At 46.3% G+C, this 26,325-nt stretch overlaps 1 protein-coding gene across 3 annotated transcripts in view; it reads right to left on the bottom strand.

Moving 5' to 3' along the window:
• UBXN11 (UBX domain protein 11) overlaps positions 1-26,325 on the bottom strand; it is a 422,469-nt gene that overhangs the window by 266,917 nt on the left and 129,227 nt on the right. For 2 of the 3 annotated variants that reach the window (XM_085647748.1, XM_085647750.1), the window contains 2 exons: positions 22,780-22,837; positions 4,699-4,778 (listed from right to left, as the gene is read on the bottom strand). In XM_085647748.1, the coding sequence (XP_085503874.1) occupies positions 4,699-4,778; positions 22,780-22,837 (138 nt within the window). The remainder of the gene's footprint in view (positions 1-4,698; positions 4,779-22,779; positions 22,838-26,325) is intronic. The other variant, XM_085647749.1, reaches the window with a different exon arrangement.

Here is a 26,325-nt window from a genome sequence, read left to right as displayed (position 1 = left end):
AGGCGACTGCCTTAGGGGATTATTAGACCCGAATCCCTGGTTGGCTGAGGCAGGCACCCTAGGCCGAATAGGGACCCTCGTTTCCACGTCAGGGAAAGGAAGGACACCTTTCGTAGATAGCCCCCGCTAACCCCCTTGGTAGCTTGGCACGAGCAGCCAGGCTTATCTTCAAGGCAAATGTGTAAAGTATTTGCAACCATGCTCACAGCAAACCAATCATGACACCAAAACCGGACTCCACACGAGTTTTATATAAAACAAGTATACATTTTATATAAAAAGATATATGATAAGACCACACAATATAATTCCAACATATGAGCATTTGTAATATTCCTCCTGGCTGGTTGTTAGGCCAGCCAGCCCTTGTAAGTTCTGGCGATATTAATGAGCACTTCTAAACATTCCACTGTAGTCCTAATACAATGTTATGCAGTTCGTAATGCTAGAATCAGGCACTATGCAATGGAAAAGTAATGCAATGCGTACCACAACAATCAGGCACTGTGCAATGTAAAAATAATGCAATGCGTAACGCAACAATCAGGCACTTTGCAATGTAAAAATAATGCAATGCATAACGCAACAGCCAGGTACTTCGTTATGTAGAAATAATGCATTGCGTAATACACTAATCAGGTAGTTCGTTATGGAGGAATAATGCAATGCGTAATATGCTAATCAGTTAGTTCGTTATGCAGAAACAATGCAATGCGTCATACGACAATAAGGTAGTTTGTTATGGAGAAATAATGCCATGCGTAGTACACTAATCAGGTAGTTCGTTATGCAGGAATAATGCAATGCGTAATACAGTAATCAGGTAGTTCGTCATGCAGAATTGATGCAATGTGTAATACGACAACCAGGTACTCCGTTATTCAGAAATAAGGTAATGCAGAATACACTCCAGCACAGATCACGGTGCCTTAGGCGGTCTCTCCGCCACTCGGGATGACTCGCAGTCAACCTCTTTCAACAATTGCCCCCAACACGGGTACGGTATAACAAAAAGTGCAGCTCCGCACTCCGGCCCCGGTACTGCCACTCCCTTGGCCAGTACGGGCCACGATACGAGCCGAAGCAGAGGCTCACGCTGCTGGAATGAGAGAGAGGCCGAGAGCGTCTCCCTCCAAGCCCGCACCCCACCCCAGGCGTCGACACACTTTACCTGGGGTGTGCGACCTCACTCTCCTCTCCTCTCCTCTTCCAGCGACTTGGGCCTCCGAGGCAATCTTTGAGAATTGGCAACGGCAAGCTCAGGCCGGTGGCTGAGCTCCTCCGGGGCTGCCGGTCCGGGCTGCTACTGCTACTGCTACTGCTACGAAGATCTCAGGCTGCCACAGGGCACACGCACACAGCGTCGCTGAGACTCACTTGAGCTTCGGGTGCACGATCACCGGGCACTCCTCACGAAGGTCTCAGGCCGCACGAAGAACACGCACACAGCGTCGCTGAGACTCACTTTAACTCAGGATGCAGGAAATCCTCACAAAGGTCTCAGGCTGCACAAAGCACATGCTCACAGGTTTGCTGAGACTCACTTGGACTACGGGTGCACGATAACAAGGCAATCCTCATGAAGGTCTCAGGCTGCACAAAGTACACGCACACAGCATCGCTGAGACTCACTTGGATTTCGGTGCACACGATAACAGGACGATCCTCACGAGGGGTTCAGGCTGAAGAAAGCACACGCACACAGCGCCACTGAGACTCGCTTGGACTCCAGGTGCCCACGATCACAGGGCACTCCTTACAAGGGTCTCAGGCTGCAAAAAGCACACACACACAGCGTCGCTGAGACTCTCCTGGAAACTTTTGTGTTCCTGAGTGTCCGCTACAGGGAGCCAGCTCACCTTGGGCCCTTGGGGATAAGTTACTTCAGGACACAGCACAGCAAAGTCCTTTCAAGCAGGGGAACACAGCACACAGCAAAGTCCCTGTAGCCTTTCCTTGGTTAAAACAGCTAACTGCAGGCCAGCCCCAGAACACACAGCAAGGGTCAGTCCTTTCCTTCAGTCTCTTCAGTTGTTTCTTTCTTGGCAAAGGTTCCTCTTGACCATGAAGTAGCTCCAGTCTTGTTCAATCTTGATCAAGCTATTCTCCAAAGTTCAGGGGCTTCAGCTCTCATAGTTATACCCCTCAATGGCGTTGAAGTCTTTGTGTTCAGGGGACACTGACCCCGGTTCAAACCAGTTATGGGTGCCTCTCTGCCAGTGACACCTTCTTCCTTTGATTAATGGGGGGGGGGGTCTGAATTCTCAATCACTCAGCAGGAGATGGAACAATTGTTTTAATGCAGCCACCCAGGCCTCTTCACCTCTAGGGGCTACTCCTCCCCGTACACTCCAGATGCAAGTCAGCCTGTTGATGTCTTAACTCCTCCCCTGGGTCAAGACATTCCCCAGATCCTATCGCTTTCAAATCCAGACAGTCAATCCACAACCAGGCAGAGACACACAGAAATGTTAGAGCACAAAAATCCAGCCACTTCTAAAAGAGTGGCTTCTAAACATATAATGCAAAAACCACCTTCATAAAAAGAGGTGTTATTACATTGTGAGTTCAGGCCCACTAAACTCCCCCTCTCCATCTTAAGCCTTTGGGAAGATAGGCTGGAAAGCATATTAAACAGCCTCCCAATTCTGTCCTATGGGCAAGATGACCTTTCCACAGTGAAAAACGAAATGGAGATATTTTCACTGTAGGGACATGGTACACACCTTAGTACATGTCCTACCTTTCACATGCACTGCACCCTGCCCAGGGGGTACCTAGGACCTACCATGAGGGTGTCTGATGTGCATAGAAAGGGAAGGGTAAGGTCTGGCAAGTGGGTGCACTTGTCAGAACAACATGGTAGTTTAACAAACTTTGCGCAGGCACTGCAATGGCAGGCCTGAGTTCCCTTTTTAAGGTTACTGGTGTGGGTGGCACAATTAGTGCTGCAGGCCCACCAGTAGCATTTGCATTACCAGCCCTGGCACACATAGTGCACTTTACTAGGAACTGTACTAGTAAGGCAAACATACCAATCATGGACAACCAATTACCATTATACTTTATACAGGGAGCACTTGCACTTTGACACTGATCAGCAGTGGCAAAGTGCCCAAAGCATCTAAGTTGGCAACACCATGTCAGAAAAAAGGTCTAGGGGGAAAGCAAAAAGTTTAGGGAACTTTAGCCAAAAAGGCCAAGTCCTACAGGGATTCTCTGTAGCTTCCTTAACTTTCACAGAGATTATCTAGATTGCTTTTGAGGTGCATGGGTATGGATAATGCTCTTAGCTTGGTGTTTTGTCCGTTGCACCTCATTGTCCAAATCAGTTAAGTAAACTCGCTACATTTCACGCTGAGCTGTCTTTGTTGTGCTAAAATGTTGAGTTGGTACAGTACTGAGATAAAAAGACTTGATTAAAGGAAGAACCCCTACTGATTGCAGTCTGTACCTTGTATGCTGATTGTGTGCTGGTTTTATGCATTAAGAAGGACTTTCTCTAGTGCTTGTTTAGCTGCTGTCTAGACCAAAAGTCCATATATAGAGATGACATAATAAAGTTTGAGTAGAGACCTGCAGACAGATAGATACCCCAGCACAGACCGCTTTGCTGCAAGTTACATCGAGCCTGCCTTCAGCGGGGAACTTGCCTCCAACTCACACCATTTGTGTGGCAGCCGCGCCTGCAACCAGCCCTTCTCTGGGCTGGCTATCCAGCACTAATGTATGGGAGCCGAGTGAAAGTAGTACAGCGGATCACAGGAGGCGAGGATGGATCTTGACCCCGGGCACAAGCACACCAGGTTGCTTCCATAGTGGTTTGACTGATGCTGTCACCTGCTTGCTGTTTTATAGCAAAAAACAAGCTGGTCTATACTGGACTGAGGAGCCGTAATTCAATATTCAAACAAATAAAATAGTCTGTTTGTATGCACCCCACTTGTAATTGAGGCAATGCCTGGAAGCTAGAGGCTTGGGGAGGCCATGAGAGTGCCAGTGAGTCTATCTCAGGGCATCAGGAAAGGACTCCCGGGACTTGCTCTGGCACCTGACCACTGATGAAAAAAAAGGCGGCTAGTAGAGAGAAGGGGGGCATTGATTTGCACAAGCCACATCAGCTCTTAGGCTAACCGCTTCCATGCACCAACTGGTGCCTCCTCATGCTTTTGGGCCACTTTCTGGCCATGGAGCCAGACAATCTGCAGGCAACACACCCTACGCTCACTGTACTCTACACTTAAAATGTGGGTGCTTCACTCTCGAGACACAGCTCTGTGTTGAGGATATGGAATGCCTATCAGATTAGAAAAAAATCACCCAACTAGACAAGTTGACATAAAACTAAGTAGCAAGTTTAGGGTATCCAATGGAGTTGAGGTCAGACTGTTTCTCGATAGCGGTGCCATGCCAAACAGGCAATAAGTTAAAGCAGAAACTATTTGAGATATAGAGGCTTCCGTGAGTGGTAGCAGTGAAATCCCTCTTTTACCTTTTGTAAGATCTGGTTAGGGCATTGATTGTGCCCAAACATTTTCCCCTGTTAAGTAGGGGGTGACCAGAATAATTTTTCATCAAACAAGTTGACTCAGGCACCACGATTCATATGCCTTTTTGAGCATTTTCCCTCCAATGGACCCTTTCTCTACTTAATCCTTTCCTCCTAGTACCATAATGAGATTTTCATCACAACCTTACCTCCATCTCCCAGACTCGGTTCTGCAACTCCAAACACTGCTTCTCCAGCTGCTCAACTCTGCTGGGCTCAGAGGATCCTTCTGAGGGAAAGAAAAAAGGAGATAATCAGACGGTGGTCGAAGGATTGTGGTACATCTTCCATCGAGAAGGAAGGATCAGCAGGAAGAGGGGTCAATCGGATTGGACAGATACTGTCAGCCAGAAGGTGGGAGCAGGGAAGCAGGAAGCCAAGGGAACCTGGAGAGGTGCCAATGGGATCAAAACATCAAACAAGCCCAGTCAGCCAGAAGAGGGGACGGGAGTAGTCTGTGTAAGGGGGGGGGGTCAATAGAATCAGACAGAAGAGGAAGAGCCAGAAGAAGAGAGCAATGCAAACAATGTTGTGACTTGAAAATACACTATTATGTTTTGTTTACGTGACCAACTCATAATCCTGCAGGGATGCATATGTAATGTAAGGGATTTGTAGAGCGCTGCTTGTCGCTCATGAAGTTATCCAGGTGCTGATATAAAGCTCTGCTTTTGACTGAAGGATGTTCTTTGACAATGATGATGGGGCCCTCCCAGCAAGCTACACTAGTGGTATCAAGAAGCAGCATGAGACACAGTAAGATCAGAAAGTTTGCTAGGTATGCAGCAGTGCTTGGCATACACATCATCACTGTAGTTGACACAAGTCACATTTGCTTAGCTATGTTCCTCTGACTCGGCTTCCAGGAAAGCCATTTCCTGAAGCTTTAGCACCCATGCTAGGTGTGGGCACCGTTGCTGCGAGCCCACTTCCAAAGGAACCAGCAGGAACTGATGGCCAGGAGTTCTATAGTACAGTACCTGATGGCAGAGGTGTTATTGAAGATTTACGAAAAACTACTTGCAGTTATTCAGCACTGCTATCTTGCGGGTAATCCTATGTAGTCAATGACTAGAGTATCCCAAATACATCAAATAGCACTAGAATCAGGACACTTGTAACGTGACTACCTGCCTCATTATTTGACCCAAAATCCATCTAAAGAGGTGGAGGGGCTAAGAAGTCCAACCCTCGTCAGGGGAAACAACTGCCATAAGGAATTTCTAGTAGCCCCATGAACTGGAGGAGGACAGCCAATGTGAATCTATGAAATATATTAATGCTAAACCTTTGCAGTCACAGGTAATTAACTTTGTTTTCCAGCACTGGATCTTTTATAAACTCACATGCTTCGATTAAGATAACCAATGCAGTACATTGCACAATACAGAATTCTTAGGGGGAAGCAAAGCCCATTTTAGTGAAATAGGTGGTGCAGCACTGTCTGTCCAAGTTCTGCTTCAGTATTTTTTTAAGCACTTATTCATTTTTGTATGTGTAACTTCATAACCATGCACAAAAAACTAAACTGGAAAAAATTCGCTAGTGCTACTCAGTTGTTCTCATAATGCATGGTTCCTTGGTCAACATTATTTAACCTTATCATATTTCAATATATAAACATCACAAGCTTTTCTGTGCAATACTCAGCTGGTTAATATTCAATGTGCATTGATGGTACAGATTATCCACTAGCGTTATATGTATTGACATATTCTTTAACACAGAATATATTATAAGACATATATGCAGCACATAATTACACAAAAGTGCCTTTGGCTAGATAAAAGGCTGCCTTGAATTACAGCATTGAAAGAGAAACATTGTGAATAGTTTCAAATGAGCCTTTAAGAAGGGCTCCTACTACAGTGTTTAGCTCCCAAGCTTGTGGATTTTTAATTATAGGTAGAAAGTCGAGGAAAAGTCGTTTAACATATATACATATTTACCAGTTATAGTTATCTCAAGTAACTGTAATACCTGCCGTAAGGAAACAAACTAAAAGCCTATCTGTTTTAATCCTTGCAGCTGGTTCGATTTCTAGTTTCAGGCACTATTTCTAGGCAAGCGCCGAGATGCCCCCGGGTGAGTTGTGCGCTATAGAAATAAAGATAACATAACATAATAAGGTAACTATAACTCACACCCCCGCCATGGACAGTTTTCTCATCTATAACATAATTGCAAATGTTGAAGTGATATTATCAATAATGTCATGAGTGATATAATATGTGGGGTAATTGGCAGTGCAAGGTGAAGATGTGATTTATAGTTACCTTAGGGCAAGTGTTTTAGTAACTTGAGTTAACTATAACTGGTGAATTTCTGTGTTTTTTTCAGTTTAAAACATTAGGTTGTCACTGATTTTTTAATGCATCTTAATTTAGGCCTAGGTTTTATTAGTGAATTTCTAGTTGTTTTTTTTTTACATAAAGAAATATGTTATTACCATTTGTAAAGTAAACCCCCCTCCGTGCGGGACCTGGCCTGCGCCCAAGCCCTGTATCCAACTCCACCCACAGGCAGCCAACTCAACGCTGTGCACGTCCTTTGGCCGTACGTAGAATGGGGTAGCTAGAGGGCCCGGCCTGGCCCTGCGCCAAACCCACTGGCGTAGGCACCTCCCCAAGCCACTTTGGGCCCGGACCCCATCCCAAGACCTTTTTTTTTTTAAAGGGAGAGGGCAAAATACCCCCCCCCCCTCCCCTCAGGGACCCCAGAGCCAAAAGATAGGTGTAAGAAGGAGGGAGGTGTGTGGCCTCCTCCCTGTGCCCCACGGGGCCCCAGATACCCTATGCCCCAGGGCTTTTAATGAGAGGCAGGCACATGCCTAACCTTCTCTAGTCCATAGTGACCCTGGGGACCCCATCCCCGGTGACCTTTAAGGGGAGGAGGGCATGTGGCCCCCCTCCCCAAGACTTAATAGGTCCCGGGGACCCCATCCTCCAGAGTTTCATTTAATTTAAAGGGGAGAGAGACGTGCGGCTCCCCGCCCTGAGCCTATTGTGGCCATTATTACCTGTAGCTCCAGGGACCATATCCACTCGGGCCAGTCTTACTTCTAGGATGGTGTCCCGGTACCCACACAAGGCGCACCCATCAAATAGCAAGTTGGGGGCAGAGCCCTAGGGCTCCCCGCATGGTGCGCAAGCCGGCATTGCTCCCACCCGGTGGGCGCAGTGTTTTTTTGTTTGCTTCCAACGGGCAGCAGCAATGTCGAGCAGAGATACAAAAGTCTACTCCCACAAAACATAAAAAGAATTTCCTATGGAAACACAATTATATATATATATATATATATATATATATATATATATATATATATATATATATATATATATACACACATCTAAATGATCGGCAATGTTACAGACGTAGCGATTGGCAAACAGTCAAATCAGCCTGGAACAATTTTAACATCAAACTATTGTCTTGGCTAAGTAGCGATGAATTTAAGTTCTTGAAAATCAATCATCCGGTTATTCCTGTTTTCTACTTGATCCCAAAGGTGCATAAAAATTACAAAAAACCTCCGGGAAGACCGATTATTTCCGCTAAGAACAGTATTATGGAGAACACTTCGCGTTACATCGATTTTTTTCTCCAGGAGCATGTAAAGAAATTACCCTCTTATTTACTGGACACGAGTGATTTCTTAAAAAAGATTGAATCAATATCTTGGCAGGATGACTTTTTACTTGTTACATTGGATGTCACTGCTCTGTACACCAGCATACATCAGATGGTGTCAGAGCGGTGGAATACTTTTTACGATCTAGACCTGTAAACATGCTGCATCACAACAGAATGTTAGTAGATATGATTCATACCTGTCTACATCACAATTACTTTCTGTTTCAGAGTCAGGTGTTTCAGCAGATGCGAGGTGTGGCTATGGGGGCTTGCTTCTCCCCTAGTTACGCTTGCCTGCATATGGGTTTATGGGAGGAGCAAGTCCTCAAAGTCCAGTTTGGTCACATCCTCAGAAACCACATTGTAGCATGGCATCGCTACATTGACGATTTGTTTTTCGTATGGGACGGGTCAGAATCGTCAGTTAACCTGTTTATCGAGGGTATAAATGAAAACATTCTCAATCTCGAATTTACAGGGCATGTGAGTAGAACATCTGTAAATTTCCTAGACGTAGAAGTATACATCAACAATCACAATCTGGAGACCCGGTTACATCGTAAAGCAACAGCGGGCAACACGGTTCTGCATGCTACCAGTCACCATCCTGACCATCTGATACGCAGCATCCCCTATGGGGAGATGCTGCGTATCAGACGTATTTGCAGTTTAGAGTCAGATTGCATAGAGGCACAGTTGTCCAGCAGGACGAGGTTTTTGGCCAGAGGCTATTCTGCAGAAGTAATTGATACAGCAATCAGAAAGGCCAACTCAGTTCCTCGACGTACAGTACTAGGGCATGCCAATGATCAAGCTAGCCCATTGGAGGCGCCTACGGTAACCACAGAACCACCCAGATTGAATACCACCTACTGTCGCCAACATAAACAACTGCGCATGATTTTCAATAAAAACTGGCCGGTTGTTCAGAATGATTCCATCATTGGTCATCTCTTAATGAAAAATCCCGAGATAACATTTCGTAGGGCACGGTCTATGAATAACATGCTTGTTAAAAGCAGTCCTGAAATTTGCACCAATAACACCTGGTTGAAAACTACCAAAGGCTTTATTAAATGTGCTTCATGCAAAGCCTGTAAATTTGGTAGAAACAAAACATTTTACAAAACATCTTTCAGTGATGATCCTGTGCCCATTTCCAAAAAACTGACATGCAAATCTTACTTTGCGGTGTATGTGCTGGAGTGTACGTGTGGCCTGCAATATGTTGGTAGTACCAAGTTGCAGGTTCACAAACGTATACTCCAGCACATGCGGGCCATCAACAATAAGGATGCTACCTATCCGGTCGCTAGACACTTTAAAGAGACACATGGGAGCTGTCTAGAGTTTCTAAGCTATTTTGTGGTGGTCATGGTTCCACACCTGCGCCGCGGGGGTGACCGCGAGGCCCAGCTTAGACAGCTAGAAACCAGATATATTCTCGAGTTAGATACAAAAGCCCCAAACGGCTTGAACTCGAGTGAAGATCTCTTTACATGTCTTTAGTAGCAGTACAACAGGGTTCAATAATGGCAGAATATATATTAATTTAAAGATGATATCCCTGCTTTTGACAGTTAGACCATGCTTGAGAATTCGAGCTCTCAAGATAGTCCCGATAACACTGCAAGTATAATAAAACCTTTTTATATTTATTTTGATCACACCCCTCCTTTGATTTGCACTTTATGGTGGTGACCAGTGAGGGCAGATTAGGCATATATGTAGTTAATGCTACATGCATTTATGTTTAGCGGGCCAGTATTATTGTTTTTTTAGGAGAATATTGTTATGCTTATACTTTAGTATTACTATGAGCTGCCAGAACACGCAATTAGGCATTTGTCTCAAACATTTATGATGTATTGAGTATTTATTCACTATAGGATTAATTACAAGACAGCGTCGTTTTGACTTGGCTGAAACGGTGACATATGCATGTTGTGGTTTATATGCCCTGCAATCATAAGTGGGGTTCTATGGTACTAATTTGAGTCAGTGAGTTTTACAGTGGATTAAGTTTGGCATTTAGTTTAAGTAGGAGGTTGCAATCTAATATTTCGATTGATTGGTTGGCCAAACAGATAGTGGGTAGATGTGGCTCACATGAGCATTATCAAATAATTTGAAAATCTGACACCGAAGTTGTTTTACTATATCCTTATGCAATTAATCGGGCAGCCAGACATTGCAGTCCAAACAGTTTTTAATTATTATGTTTTATAACAGATTTGAGTGGCAGATAGAGGAACTCTTAGTATGGCTTTGCCCGTGTTTTGCACTTGCATAATTTGCACATTCATGAATGAAATTTTGTATCAGTACGGGGACAGGTAATTAAGTAACACTCTGTATGCAATTTGTATTATACACTCATGCCCGTTACATCGTGTATACTTACTAACTCATTTTGGCGAATACTATATTTTGCGCAATTTTGCACCAATTTAAACTTTGCACTACTGTTTTTAGCTGGCATTAAGTAGATCAGTCTGCTTCATATTAAAATTCATTTTTTTCAAATATATTTTTAGCCAGTTCCGAATAAGACCTTTGCCTTGCAAATTTAACATTTGATGTTACAATGCAAAATATGTTTTCTATGTCTATTGGCCCACCGGTCACCTGGTTTGCACTACTGCACTTTAAAATTCATTGGCTGCCTGTATCAGCGTCATGTGATCAAGGCCTTTCTGAGGCCGAAACGCGTCATGGCGGTGCACGACACACTTTTGGATTAAATATATATGCACTGATTCGACTGGGTCCGCTTCGTCCTTTCTGCAAGCTTGAATGGTGTGACGAAGTTCCTTCATATATATACACATGTATATGCATCTATATATATACACACACACACACATACATATATATATATACACATATACATACATATATATACATACATATAGATACATACATATAGATACATACATACACACATATATACATATGTATGTACTCAGCATACACATAAACAGTTCCCCAAAGAATCGTTGTTCACGAATCACCAGGTGCAGAATTTCCAGATGAAAAAAGGAAGTTTATTCAAGTCACCGTGGTGACACAAATAGACTTCCTTTTTTCATCTGGAAATTCTGCACCTGATGACTTGTGAACGGCGATTCCTTGGGGAAGTGTTTATGTGTATGCCAAGTATGCTCCTTCTGCTGCTGTTCCATCTCCCCTGAGGTCGGGCGTTTCCCCGTGTGTGAAGAAGGAACTTTGAACCTGGGGGGTATATGTGTGTGTGTGTGTGTGTTTTAAACTTGTTTTAATTTTTCCTTAAAACAAACAATAACATCTGTAGAAAAGCGAGCATTGGCAATAGAGAAAACACAGCAGTATTGTGGTACAGTTTCCAGCCCGAATTTCGGGTCGCTGCAGGGGGTTATGGGTAAGCATCAGCGTACATATTTAGCGTTAGTTTCACAAATCCACTCCTGCGCTCATCTCCGCACCAGGCAGTCTCTTCCTCACCTCCATTCAGTGCAGTAAATCTTTCCTGCCAATGTCAGAGGCGATTCACCTCCGGCAATCTCCCACATTGCCCGAGTTCAGGAAGGACCTCAAGACCAGTCTCTTTGGATGACCTCAGCACTCAATGGAGCTGCTCCCCCCTCGCCCCTATTGCTTTGAGACCCTCATGGGTGAGTAGTTGCGCTTTACCAACCCTGAATGATTGATTGATTCTGGATTTTCGAGACAGACCACCAGCCATTCCCACAAATCTTGTCTGTAGAGACCCATAAAAGGGCTGGACATCTGCAGCCTTTATCTGCCTACTGGCCAATAACAGCGCCAGGGTTACACATCTGTAACAATGATTCCCTATTTTGGTCTAAGACGCAAACCCAGTATGCAATGTGTTAAGGAGTGGACAACTAGCCACACACCTAAAGGAGACCTTCACCTGTTTCCATTATTCTTCCACACCAGGCACAACCATATCATATGGGGACAATCAGCATCATCATGTTGGCACATCGGATTGTCTGAAGACCTTATGGGGTATATTTTGCTCAGTATTCACTACATGTAGGGTAAAATAATAATGATGCAAAATTCTGGTATTTTCACCTACAAACTGTCCAGGGCAAGCTAAGTGGCCCATGCAATTCTAGAAAAGGGAGGGGAGAGATTGATGTATACCTTAAAGGACCCTATGAATATATCTTCCTGTTGGTGAGTAGCATGCATCCTCAGGTGTTTTAGGAACCCAGGTTCCCACATTAGTCCTGGGTGGGTTAGGAGTTCCACTGCCTATGAGCTATTGCCCCGAGGGGGAACAGGCGTGATATGGACCAGATGGTCTGCAACCCAGACATACTCCGCATTGAATATTAACCAGCTGAGAATTGCACAGAGAAGCTTGTGATGTGTATATATTGAGATATGATAATGTTAAATAATGTTGACCAGGGAACCGTGCAATATCTTTCCATCATTGTTTCAGCTAAGTAACTGGCCTATCTGGCCTCGTTGGAAGCCTAAAAAGGTTTACCCTAAAGTAGAATGCATGCAACTCTGTATAACTCGGGGGAGGGGAGCAGTCTGTCAACTCCCAGGGTCTTGCCTCCCTGCCTATCCTTGGGAGTCTCCTCCAGTTCCTCCTTAGCAAGCAGAACCTTCTCCTTTTTCTCCCTCATGTCCATGGACAATCTCTAGGGTTTGGCCCTCCTTAAGTATGCTTCATCTTGTGTCTAGAGGGTCAGTTTGTAAGTTTAGGCTCTGGGGATATTTTAGGAGCAAGCCATTTATAGCCTCCAGAGTTGTTTATATCTGTCCATTATTACCTGTTACTGCCAGAACACTCTCCCTTTGTGTCTCCCTTTTCAGAAGCCACGTCAGCATCCTTCCTGATTTGTTGTCCACTATGCAGACTTTGGAAGTATAACCTGTATGAGAACTTATCCAATCTAGAATAACATTACTCTAACCACCATTGTTGGTCTGTCGCTGCCCGACATTTCCCTCGAGCCACCGGGCCCCCCGTTCTAGCTCTGCTATTTTCCTCTTACTTTTTAAGTTCTCCCTCTGAAGCTGGCCTCCCAATTGGATTGCACTTTTCCAATGGTGGCTCCCCAAACCCCCCCCTTCATTGCCTCCCATTCATTGGCACGCCTCAGTATTGATCCCCAAAAAGCATCAATGTTTTCAGTCAATGCATTCTTTTACTGTTGCGTTAAATACTGTGGGCCAGATGCACAACACGTTTTTGCATGCCCAAACGGGTTTGCGAACCCATTTGCGCATGCAAAAACATCATGGGCCGTGTACAGAGCCTATTTAGAGAGTCGCAATTTATTTGCGACTTGGTAAATAGGTTTTGCGACTTGCTATTTGGAAGGGGCGTTCCCTTCCAAATAGCAAGTCTCAAAACCATGTACTAATTTTACGACCGCAATACGTGCTAATGCATTCGTAAATGGAAAGGGGTCCCCAAGGGACCCCTTCCCCTTTGCAAATACATGCAAAAATATTTTTTAAGGCCAGGCAGTGGTCCCAAGGACCACTGCCTGCCCTTGCCGCTTCATTTTCTTTTTTTTTTTTAAATGCATCCCGTTTTCCGTTTTTAAACTGGTTTATTTAAAAGAAGTCCCAGACATGGTGGTCTGCTGTGCCCAGCAGGCCACCATCCCTGGGAGGGCTGGCATTCACAATGGGCTCGCAAATTGCGAGAGGCTCATTATTATTAATGAGCCTCGTAATTTGCTACCCCATTGGGAATCGCAAACAGTGTTAAACACACTGTTGTACATTTTATTTTGCGCCTCGCAATTAGAATAATCTGACAGGATTCTGCCTGTGTAATCTATTGAAGTGCAGCCTGATAGAACTCATGACTAAGAAAAAAATAGCATCTCAAATGGTTGCCTCCACAGAGGAAATGGAGGGGACTGGAGCTGGATTGGAAGGTCCAGAGCCCGTGCTCCTAGGTATAAATCACAATATCACAAAGATAGGGCTTCTGTTCCTAGAGAGGAAGAGAAAGGTTATAGACAGGTTGTGTGTGACTAGAGCAAGGGCACGGGCAGTCAACAAGACTGTCTCATGTTGCCTTCACACATCCCCAAGGGGACGTCAAACCTGCACTTCTTGGCCCTTGATGGGGAAGAGTGGTGCTCTTCGATGAAACTCGTCCTTGAGAGACAATATTCAGGCCCTGAAGTAGCTTCTCTGTCATTGAGGACCTTTGTGCTGAATGTCCCACAGTTAGAGCAGTTTTTGGGAACATGTCCTGATTAATGAAGATACTAAATAAAATAAATGTGGGAGTCTTTCTGGGTTCTTTCTAGATCTACACATTGCACAAGTCTTGAAGGGGATTTAGATTATGAAGGTTCCTCGTCCATGGATAGACCCACAGTCCAAGGGCTCAGCCGGCATGCACAGAAGTAGGAGGAGCCTACTTTCCAGGGAAAGATGATTAAAAAATGGAAGAAAAGACCGTAAAGGATTACTTGTTGCCTGTAGTAACGCAGTAGAAAATCTGACAGGTTAGTATCTTATGACGAGTGGTGGAGCTCTGAGCCCTTCGACCTCAATGGCCAGAGTTCAGGTCATATAATTAAGTGACTTGGCTGTTTTCAATGTTATTTGCTGTACTGGGATACTGCTGTCTTAACATTGAATACAGAGTGTTGTCAGCTTGATGTAGGAGACTAATTCAAGCATGTGACTATGAACGGTCTAATGCTGGAGAACCAAGGATTGTAACCAGAACAATTTTGCACTCTTTGGCATTTCTGAGCTAGCTTTCTTCTTCTCCTGTGATAATTAAACATTACTTTTTGCTCTTAAACTTGCTGCAGTTATTTAAACTCCTTCCTTCATTGCATCTGAGCTGGGTATCGCTCAATATCACTTCTTGTAAACCCACTGTAGCAAAAAGCCTTGTGATGTCACACTCTTCAATGCAAAGAGGATGAGAAGACATAGTATGTCATCTCTGTTAGCCCTGGTGAAATGAAGCAAGTGGTTATGCATAATCCTTTCCAGTGTAATCTAAGCTGTGTTTGAGATTTTAGAGGTGTGGTCAGATATAAGGAGTTGGTGATAAAGAACAAGTTACTTCCTTTCGGTAATGATTTTTCTGGTAGAGACTCTATCAAGTGCAGATTCCTTACCTTAGACTATTCTAACTGCGTCAGAATGGATCCAGAAAATCTTGAGTAGTATCTCTGTGTGGCAGTAGGTACATCAATCGGCTCCACATTGGCATCATCTGCATTGGAAGTGTCATGCCCGTATAGGCGCCACTCCGTCATGCTGACATCAGTTTCTTTTGTAACTATTTCAGCACCAAAAAAGCAAAGACAAGTTTGACAAGTGTGCAGAATCTAACCGGATGTTAGGGTGAAGAGCCCATTTAGCAGAATGGGGAGGATGGGAGAGTTGGTGAGGAATGTGTGGTTAGATAGAGTCTCTAACAGAAAAGGTGTTACCAAAGGTAAGTAACTTGTTTTTCTGATAGAGACTTACCATCACAGACTCCTCACCTTAGCATAGATACCAAGCAATACCTCCCCGAAGGTGGATGTGGGAATGGTTCAAGCCGAAAGTCCTGGAGGACCGAACGGGCAAAATGGCCATCTAATGGACCTGCTTATTCAAGCAGTAGTGCTTCATTACATGTGGAGTGACTCTCACGTGGCAGCTTGGCATATGTCTAGGACAGGTCCCCTGCGCGCTAACGCAGTAGTAGTGGCCTTGGCCCTGGTGGAATGGGTCTGCAAGCCCTCTTGAGGCTGCTTTTTAGCTAATGCAAAGCAGATCTTGAGCAGAGTACAATCCACTGAGAGATAATCCGTTTCTGCACTGCTTTGCCCTTTTTCACTCCAGTGAACCCAATGAAAAGCCGATCCTTCCCCGATATTCTTTGGTGCGATCGAGACAGAAAGAGAGAGCTCTCTTTGCGTCCAAATGGTACAGTCTCTCCTCCTCTTTAGAAGGATGAGGTGGGACAAAAAAGTTGGCAGCATGATGTTCTCACTGGCAGAAAAGAGGCTTGTGTCCCAAGAACCAGTTGGTTTGGATAAAAGCTGGTGTGTGGACCATGAACAGACAAAGCTTGAAGCTTGATGACCCTCCTGGCTGATGTAATGGCCACCAAGAAGGCCGTTTGAGGGTTAGGAGTCTGAGTGGACAGCTATGCATGGCCTCCAATGGTAAGTCCAGGAGAAACATTAAGGCCAGATTAAATTCTGCTTGGGGCATGATGAAAAGGGTATTTGGGAGAAAATGAGTCACAACACGTGACCTAAACAGTGAGGGCTGATCCAGCAATCATAAAAATGCAGAGATGGCTGAAAAGGAAACTTTAATGGCTCACAGGGCACGGCTTGGCCAGGTTAAAGGCAACACAAACAGTAAAAACCTCTGACAAGGGGGCTGAAAGTGGGTCAACATGACATGAGGAACACCAAGCCACAAATTTGTCCCAAGAGCAGACATATAGTCTTTGCAGAGGAACACCTGGCTGTCAAGATGACATCACAGATTTTGGGAGGCAGATCAAAGGCATTGAACTGTCAACACTCAATCTTGACACATGAAGAGAGAGAGTGCGTAGGTTCAGGTGCAGAACCTTGCCTCGCTGCCGAGACAGAAGGTCCTTCCAAAGAAGCAGTCTAGTTGGAGGACAGATGCTCATGCTCAGAAGCTTGGGATACCAGACTCTCCTTGCCCAGTCAGGAGCCACTAGGATGATTTGGGCCCTGATCTTCTTGAGAACTTGGGGCAGGAGTATTATCAGCGGACAGGCATACAGGAGTCCCCAGTTCCATTCTAAGAGGAATGGGCCACTGAGCGAAAGCATCTTTGGAAACTTCAATGTGCTGAAGTGCAATAGAGCATGTTCTTGGCAGTAATCGAGCAAAGGTTCTCCCCAGGCTTGAAAGAGAACTTGAGTTACTCCAGGCTGTAGACGCCATTTGTGATCCTCAAGGCATTGCCAATTGAGTTTGTCCGCCCTCATGATCAGAGACCCTGCCAAATGCTGTACAACTACGATTATGTCCTGTTGCATCAGCTACATACAGAAGTGCAGTGCCTTCTGCCACCGAGTCCCAGGCACCACTGCCCTGTTTGTTGCAATATCACATGGTGGTGGTGTTGTCTGTGAACACGAGAGCCAGCCTTCCCTTGATGGATGGGAGGAAGGCTTTCAATGCCATGCGTATCGCCCTCAGCTCCAGAAGACTGATGCGGAGCTGGGACTTCACCGGAGTCCAGAGTCCTCTGACCTCCGCTCCATCCCAGAAGCGGAGCGTCAGTCACCACTGTCGGATCCGGGTGGAGATGGTACAGAGGTCTGTCGGGGAATCGCAGTTTGTTAGCCACAAATGCCGATCTTTTGCAGTCTCCTACTAAATCTAGACGAAGTCGGAGAGATTCCCCTGATGTTGCTCCCACTGGGACTTCAGGTCCCACCGCAGAACCTGCATGGCAGCGGGATGCAGGAGGTCATCAGACCCAGCAGTCTGAGAATCAGTCTCACCAATATCCAGGACAAAACATCGAGACCGTAGCCCGAATATTGTGAACTCTCTGCTCTGGAGGTTAGGCGTGGAACTCCACCATGTCCAGAATAGCTCTGATATAAGGAAGCATCTGAGAAGGAGAGAGGAGCATCTTCGACATGTTGATAGTGAACCCCAGCAAACGGAGAAGGTCCGCTGTAGTCTGGAGGTGGGTGACGACTGCCTGGGCCGAGCCTGCCAGTAGCAGCTAGTTGGGGAAGATGGCTCCTTTGGCCAATAGAGTCTGCACTTCCTGACAGAGCAAGAAGAGAAGTTAATCTGTAAACAGTTTTAGTGATGGTGGCAAAGGTGGAGGGGTTTCCAAAAAGGGAAGAGCATAACCCCTCTGCACAATATGTAGCACCCACTTGTCGGAAGTGAATTTGGTACATTGGGGCAGGGGGTGCCTGATCCTGCTGCCAATGGAATGGTCATGCTAGATGGAGGGCTCACTAAAACGACTTGGATGCTGTCAGCCTGCGGGGTGGGAAAGCAAAAGACACACAATTGATGGACGGAACGCAGAACAAATCAAAACATTCACCCCCAGTCAAGAGATCTGGGTTAAATCCATCATTCTTTTGCTCACCATGCCACCCCAGTTTAGACCTGACCATATGCAAATCAATCTTTACCCTGTGCCTCTTGGGAACAGTCCAGCCCAAACTGCCAAGCCAGGTCCTTCCGGGACCGGAAACAAGCATCCATTGGACCGGTTTTGGGGTTTCACTCCTCATCAGGCAGGATAGCTTGAATCGAGTGGCATAGTGAGCCCGGGACCCACGTCTGGGCATACCCGGCGCACTTAGGGCCAGAAAGCAAAAGACACAGTGGGGGACTGGACAGGACGCTGGGTCTGGCTCTCGCGCTCTCTGTGGAATCCGCAACCCTGCCCATGAAAGTGATGGGAAGCCTGCTTCTGGTAGTGCAGACACCCTTAGGGCCCACCAGCTGCGACCACGAAAGGGAAGAAAGGACTGCTGCTGTGATGGGAAGCCAAAGAGAGCCCGAAAGATCTGTCAGTGACCTGGCTTTCACAAAACTGTTGCGTCCACTTCAGCTTCAGTAAAACGACGACCCACCACCACCCTCAACAAGCCCCCCGCAGGAGCTGGAACAAGATCACCGGCGACCAGCTGACCACCTTCCTCAGCCAGAACCCCCCCACCAGCTCAACGGACCCCAACAAAGCCGCCAACAACCTCACACAGTGGATCACCAACTGCGCAGACGCCCTCGCACCACTGAAGAAGAACCCACCCAGCAGACGCGGTAGCAAGAAAGCCTCCTGGTTCACCGACGAGCTCATCATCTCCAAGAAGAACTGCCGCTCCCTGGAGAACACCTGGCGCACCAACCAGACCACAGACAACATGACGGCCCTCAAACACGCCACCCGCAAACACCACCAACTGATCCGCGCCACAAAGAAGACAGCCTTCAAGGAACGACTGGACAACAACACCCACAACAGCAAGGAACTCTTCAGCATTGTCAAAGAGCTCTCCAACCCCGACGCCGGAAACAATGACATCACTCCCTCGCAAGACCTCTGCGACTCCCTCGCAGCCTTCTTCCACGACAAGATCGCCAACATTCACAACAGCTTCGGCCCACCAACCACGAACCCCACCACCGAACCGATGCCCCCCACCACCACCCTCCGCACCTGGACCCCAGTAAGCACCAAAGACACAGCACGCACAATGAACACCATCCACTCCGGATCCCCTACGGACCCCTGCCCACACCACATCTTCAACACGGCCGACCACATCATCGCACCCCACCTCCGCGACATCATCAATGCCTCCTTCAACACTGCCACCTTCCCGGAGTACTGCTCGACCTGGCTGTTCGAGCAGTAGCGTCCCCCCCCCCAGCGCCTTGAGACCCTCCGGGTGAGCAGTGCGCTATACAAATGCCTATGATTGATTGATTGATTGACCTCGAAATGCTCTGCTTGGAAAAGGTCAAGCCAAAGAACACTTTGACTTCTTTTTCTTGTGCTTTTTGGACTTACCCAACGTCAAGGAGGACGTTTTGAAGTGGTTGACAACCGTCCACTGGAACAGCTCCACGAGCGACCCCGAGACCTCCCACGGGAGCAGGACTGGAAATGACATGAATCATTCTTCTCCCACTCCGCCAGGACCTTCATCGCCTGCTCACGGATCATCTTGGGGTGTATTGAAGTGCACCCCGTGCAGGTCTGGGGGTAATGGCTCGATACCAGACACAAGAGACAGACCAAATGGGGATCAGACACAGACATCTGTCTGTACAAGGCTTAAAACCTGTAGATTTGCTATGGGACATGATGAAAATAGTCAACAAAAGTAAAAAATAAAAAAGATGGTCTATAAATGGCAGAGGTAGCTCTCTGGTCCTGTGCTGTTGACGCGGAAAGAAAGGAACTGAAGTCGGCAGACCATGGAGGCGTCTATATGGGCATCATGCACATCCCATTCGGCGTGGACCATCTACCGGCGTGCAGAGGTACTGTTAAAGATTTTCAGTAGCAAGTCTGACACCTGGGTAATATTCTAAAGTGAGCAATCTGTGGTTAGAAGTCTCTATCTGAAGATTCCTTATCTACTGCTGTGCTTGCAGTTATCGTAACACTTACTTTTTTCCCTGATGAAGGGGCAAGATTCTAAAGGCTACCAGTATACATCTGACCATTCAAGTTTTACAAAAAGCAAAGTCAGTCTAGAGGAATTTAAGTGGATTCAACCGGCATGGAAGAGACCTGCCCAAGAATAGCAAGTTATCTCCCATATAGGAAAATCCTAAAATTGCCCTGCATGTGTCAAGATCTCCAATACTGACATAATCTCACAGAGACTGGTATACCTAAAATATCACATCTACAAATGTGTAACGGAAATTAACAATTCCATACCAATATTTGCAGCTGAAATCCTATTTTCAAAGAAGGGTTTGAATAGAAATTCAATGGAGACCTTTTAGCAGACACCGGTAGACGATTTTAAACTTCAACGTCTGATCAAAAATAAACTTCATGATTTAATTGATTATTCTGTCCTTGCCAGGTTCAAATCACTGCAGTAATAATTTGTTTGGGTCTCAACAAAATGCACATTCTTTTATCCGGTTTGGAAGAACTGCTGGGACATTTGATCATAATCACTTACCAAGGGATTATGAAGTGCTATGTCACTGGAGACCAGACCACATCTGAATGAAAAAGAGATCAAGTTAAGCAGGCAACTATTTCCATGTTCATTGGTGTGGGCCAGAGTTCAGGACACTGGGAGCAGACAGTAGCCTGTGAGGCAGAGAAAGGGACGCTGAGAGAGCACAGCATACTGTGGGCTAGAGGAGAAGGGAGAAGATCCTGGGAGTTAAGTGCAGACTGTAGGTCTGGGGAAGGGACACAGAGAGCACACAGCATACTGTGGGCTAGAGGAGAAGGCCCTGGGAGCAAAGTGCATACTGTGGGTTTGGGTACATTGGGAGCAGGCAGCAGATTGTGGACCAGAGGAGGGAACAGTGGGTCCAGAGATCAGACTGTTGGTCTGAGGAGGGGGCCCTGGGAGCAGACAAAAGGCTTTGAGCTAGCGAAGCGGATACTGGGAGCAGACAGCAGACCGTGGGCCAGAGGAGGGGCTACTGGGAGCAGACAGACTTGGCGAAAGGAGGGGATCTTTGGAAGAAATTGTGGACCAGAGGAATGAACCCAGTGAGCAGACAGCAGACAGACTGTGTGCCAGAGAAGGAGACAAAGGTTGCAGATATTAGACAGTGGCCTAGAAGAGGGGACACTAGGATCACACAGCATACTGTTGGAGAGTGGGAGGGTCAGACTGTGGGATAGAGGAGGGGACTGCGGGAGGAGAACGGGCCAGAGGAGGTGATCCTGGGAGCAGGCAGCAGTCTGAAGGCCAGAGAGGGGCACATGATGTGCGCTGAATGAGGAGACACTGGGTGACACTGGAAGCAGAGAACAGATTGTGAGTCAGAGGACGGGACACTGGGAGCAAAATGCAGACCAGAGGAGGGGACTGTAGAAGCAGTTAGGCAACTATAGGCCAGTGAAGTATTCCTTGACAGCAGTCACACATCTGGCCACAGATAGGGACTCTGGGAACAAACTGCAGTATTTGAAAGGAGGAGATATTGAGAGCACACAGCATACTGTGGGCTAGAGAAGGAGAACCTAGGAGCAAAGAGCAGAATGTTGATCAGAGAGGGTGACACATGAAGCAGTTAGCAGGGAGTGGGCGAGAGAAAGGAAAATGGTTGCAGAGAACAGACTATGGGCCACTAGAAGCAGACAGCAAACTGCGGGCTAGAGGAGGGGGACTGTGAAAAGCTAGACAACAATTGGCCTGTTGAGGGATGTCTAACAGCAGTCAAACCGTTGGAGCACTGGTAGCATATAGCAGACTGTAGGCAGCACACTGGGAGACAGGTGGGTACTCTGATAGCAGATCCTATCACTAGCCAGAGGAGGGGACACTGGGAGCTGATGGACTTTGGGCCAGAGAATGAGACTGTGGGAGGATAATGTAGGAAAAAGGAGGGAACGGTGGAAGGAGAAAGGGGCCAGAGGAGAGGGTCCTGGGAGGAGAGAGCAGACTGAGGCAGAGGAGGAGTCAGTGGGAGCAGAACGTTTGTGGGCCATAATGAGGACTGTGGGGGTGTGGGAAGGGGCTGGGACCTAGAGAAGACAGACTCTGGGCCAGAGGAGGGGAAACTAAGAGCAGACACACTCTGAGCCAGAGGATAGGGAACTGCAAGGAGACAGACTGCAGGTTGGTGGTTAGGGACCCTGCTATCACTGCCTACATCCTCCCATCTCAATCAATTAGAGAACGAGAAGCGCTCCCAAAAATGTTTAAAACCACTGCTTTGGTGCTCACCGCCACCAAGGTGAGCACCAGAGAACGTGTGCACTCTTCCCACCTACATCCACACAATAAACTTTTAGTCACATACATGCTATCTGGCTTCGTGGAAAGTACATTGTGGAGCACCCTCTCTGGACATGCACATGAGGTGAGAAGCAAATCAAGGGCACTCAGGAAATGTTGACATGCTTACCTTTTGCCTGTTTCGTGACGATTTTGAGCTTCTCCTCTAAAGTTGCAATGGTCCGATCCTAAAAAAAAACATACAAGCAAAGGGTCTGTGGGTTAACAAAAACACACCCTACCTGCTCTAAGAACCTTCCAATAAGATGGCCCAAGTACTGCAACAAGGGTATACAAGGATGAGGTGGAGAGGTATTACTGTATGAGGTCTCGGAGAATAAGAGTGGTGCCTGGATTTGTGGTTTCAGGCAGGAGATGCACATGAAAGGGGTTAAATGTCACATATCTACAAAAATATTGTATCCACAAACTCGACAATCACTATACTGTATAGGGAAGCATAGATTAACAGTTTTTTGATTGCTCTTTGAGTTTTTGTTTTTAAATAAAATATAAATCTACCACAGCCATGTCCGCAGCAGGGGGGAGAATGCCAGTGAAAGCAAAATTACATCTTAGTATAAAAGAATGATACCTCAGAAAAAGAAAAGGTGCCAGTTCAGTGAACCCAATGTAAGCCCACATTACCCAAAATGGGGAGATGTATGAGAGAGTGGCTGAGTATGCCTAAATTCTGCGGGGTGCATGGCCAGCTGGCCCCACTGAACTAGCATGAGTGGTGGTTCGGAGTGGGAAACGATGGGCGTTTTGCAAGTGCAAGTTCAATAAATTTACTATAAGCTTTGTCCACCTTTAGACAAGGTATTATTCATAGGAGGCATGTTTTCGGCATGAAAATGTGATGCTTAGCCGTGTGACTAACACAATTCTTGGCAGAAAGGCTGGAGGGCATTACATTACTGTAAGAAATTGGGTAGTAAGCTGAGATGAGAAAGGTAAGAGTCCCATTCAAGTAATAATTACTATCCTTCGTTCTTTTGCTCACCACGCCAGCCCAGTTTGGACCCAGCCATATGCAAATCAGTCTTGACCCTGTTCCTCATGTAAACAGTTCTGCCCAAACTGCCAAGCCAAATCCTCCCTGGACTGGAAACAAGCATCCTGGGACTGGACCGGAAACAAGCATCATGGGACCGGTTTTGGGGCATCACCCCTCATCAGCCAGGCTAGTTTGAATCCAGTGGCACAGTGAGCACAGGACCAACGTTTGGGCATACCCTTCCCACTTAGGGCGACAAAAGCAAAAAGAGCAATTGATGGAGGGAAAGCTGAACAATGCAAACATTAGCCCACAGTCACAAGGATCTGGGTTTAATCCTTCGCTCTTTTGCTCACCATGCCACCACAGTTTGGACCCAGCCATTTGCAAATCAGTCTTGACCCTGTTCCTCATGAGAACAGTCCAGTCCGAACTGCCAAGCCAGGTTCTCCATGGACCGGAAACAAGCATCCTGGGACCGGTTTCGGGGTATCACCCCATATCAGACAGGCTAGCTTGAATTCAGTGGTGCAGTGAGCACGGTACCCATGTCTGGGCATACCCTTCTCACTTAGGGCGACAAAAGCAGAAAGAACAAATTATCGATGGAATGCTAAACAAAGCAAATATTCACCACCAGTCACAAGGATCTGGGTTTAATCCATCATTCTTTTGTTCACCACACCACCCCAGTTTGGACCTAGCCATATGCAAATCAGTCTTGACCCAAACTGGGGTGGTGTGGTGAGAAAAAGAACAATGGATTAAACCCAAATCTTTGTGACTGGGATTGAATGTTTCCTTTGTCTAACAGGCTCAAACGAACACTGATTGAAGTGCACCAGGTAAGATAGCTTGTGCTGGATACAGTGCACTATGACCTTTCTCAAGAATTTACAGCCTAATAATGAAGACTGGATGGTAGGATCCCTTATCTAATGAGTCACCACCAGCTTTTGAGAGTATTGCAAGAGGATGGTGGTACCCTGCCACACTCACCATTTCGTATAGGGCTGCAAGAAATGTTATGTGGTCGGTTTGATAGCATCTAAAAAACTCTAGTGGGAGGTCGTCACAGCCTAGAATCTTCCCTGATGCAAGCTGTTTGACTGCGAGGGCTATCATGCCCTCTGAAACCCAGCCTTCTATATCGAGCCGGTGCTCAGTAGTTAGAGATTTCAACTGAACTCTATATAAGAACTAGTCTATCAGGCTGACGTCAACCTTACTTACAGAGTTATACAATTGCGTATAGTATGCTGTGAATACTACACTGACATCTGCCTGTTTATGTACACAGAGTCCATTAGGGTGACAGGTAGCCAAGATCGTGGACCTTCGGTGCACTACTTTCAGTAAGCCTGAATATAGCGGTCTGCTTTGTCCGGTTTCAAATTCTGTGGTGCAATGCATTCCTTATAGCCATTCTTAGCCAATTGAGCACTCAGATCGATACGCTGCTGTCCTGCTTAAACAATGTTGCGCCTCCTGGTGACTGTATCCACCGCTTGTAACTCCAGGAAGCACAGATTGTGTTAACTGGGCTCATAGAGTCACAGGACACTGGAGGAAGTCTTTATGCAGATACCGGGTATGCACAATGTTAAAGCCTCCCACTCGATTGTTGGGCTGGAGACTGAACTGGCATTAGTGTCAGAGTAATATTTGCCCTCCTCACCTATGGTGCCCCTGTATCCAGTATCCTTAAGAGCTGAAACTTGTTAATCCCACATGGGTTATCCTCGTTCTGGTCAGGCCCCAGCTCACAGCCGACAATGGTCATTATATGTCCTTGCAAGGTTTCCTGCACTTTGTAGCGTACTGCCGAGGTGGGGAGAGGCCAGGAACATGTTAATTATTGTATGCAATATGTGGAGGCCTGAGAAGTAGGAAGGAGTACTCTCTATCCTGCGGAAGAGAGTTTCTCCATACATATGACACGCCACAGTTGCCTGCTGATCTATGCATTTACTTACCGGCTCTGTGTGCCTTGTTAGGGCAATCTATCAAGTGTCTGATGTTATACACTAATAAAATCCTCCCACCCCCAATAAGCATGGGCTCATGAAGGGCTTTCTTCATGAATTGATTGAGAGTGTGCAGATGTGCGATTTGGCCTGATTTGGAGGAATAGAGCCCTAGTATGTGTATCAGTGTGCCGTCCAGCACGCCTGTTCTAAAGACAAACCTGTGCTAAGGGTTACGCCGTTGTGTCTTTAATTGGAAGGCAACTCTAGGTGAACCCAGATTAAGACCCTCCAGAGTAGGCAGCGAATGTGGTGTAGAATACTTGGACTTTTGAACTGGTCTTCAACTTCTGTCCCTCAAATTTCATGAGGTGTGTTTTTGGAGTATGGCGATGTGTATATTGTAAAAATAATCATATCAACAAAAGAGTGTGCCTTAAGTTTGTTAATGGAACACAACTGTAGAATCCAACTGGGTTCTTAAAGCCCTCTCACCAACCTGGTTGGTGACATGCTTCATCATCGGGCCCCACCGGGAGAGGCCGAATGCCACCCCGGTGTGCTTCGACGCCAGAATTACTGCGGAGCTGGTAGTGTGTGTACAGTGAGTAGTGAAAGTGATTGTTACCCTAACCAGAGGTTGTAAATGTGAAAATATAAAAATTTAGTATAGTTCTGGTGTCCCTCGTGTTGGAGAGGAACCAAGTTT

Source organism: Triturus cristatus, chromosome 3_2, assembly GCF_964204655.1.
Source record: "Triturus cristatus chromosome 3_2, aTriCri1.1, whole genome shotgun sequence".
Lineage (NCBI taxonomy): Eukaryota > Metazoa > Chordata > Amphibia > Caudata > Salamandridae > Triturus > Triturus cristatus.
The sequence above is the reverse complement of the archived record's forward strand: the minus strand, read 5'-3'. Positions and strand labels throughout refer to the sequence as shown.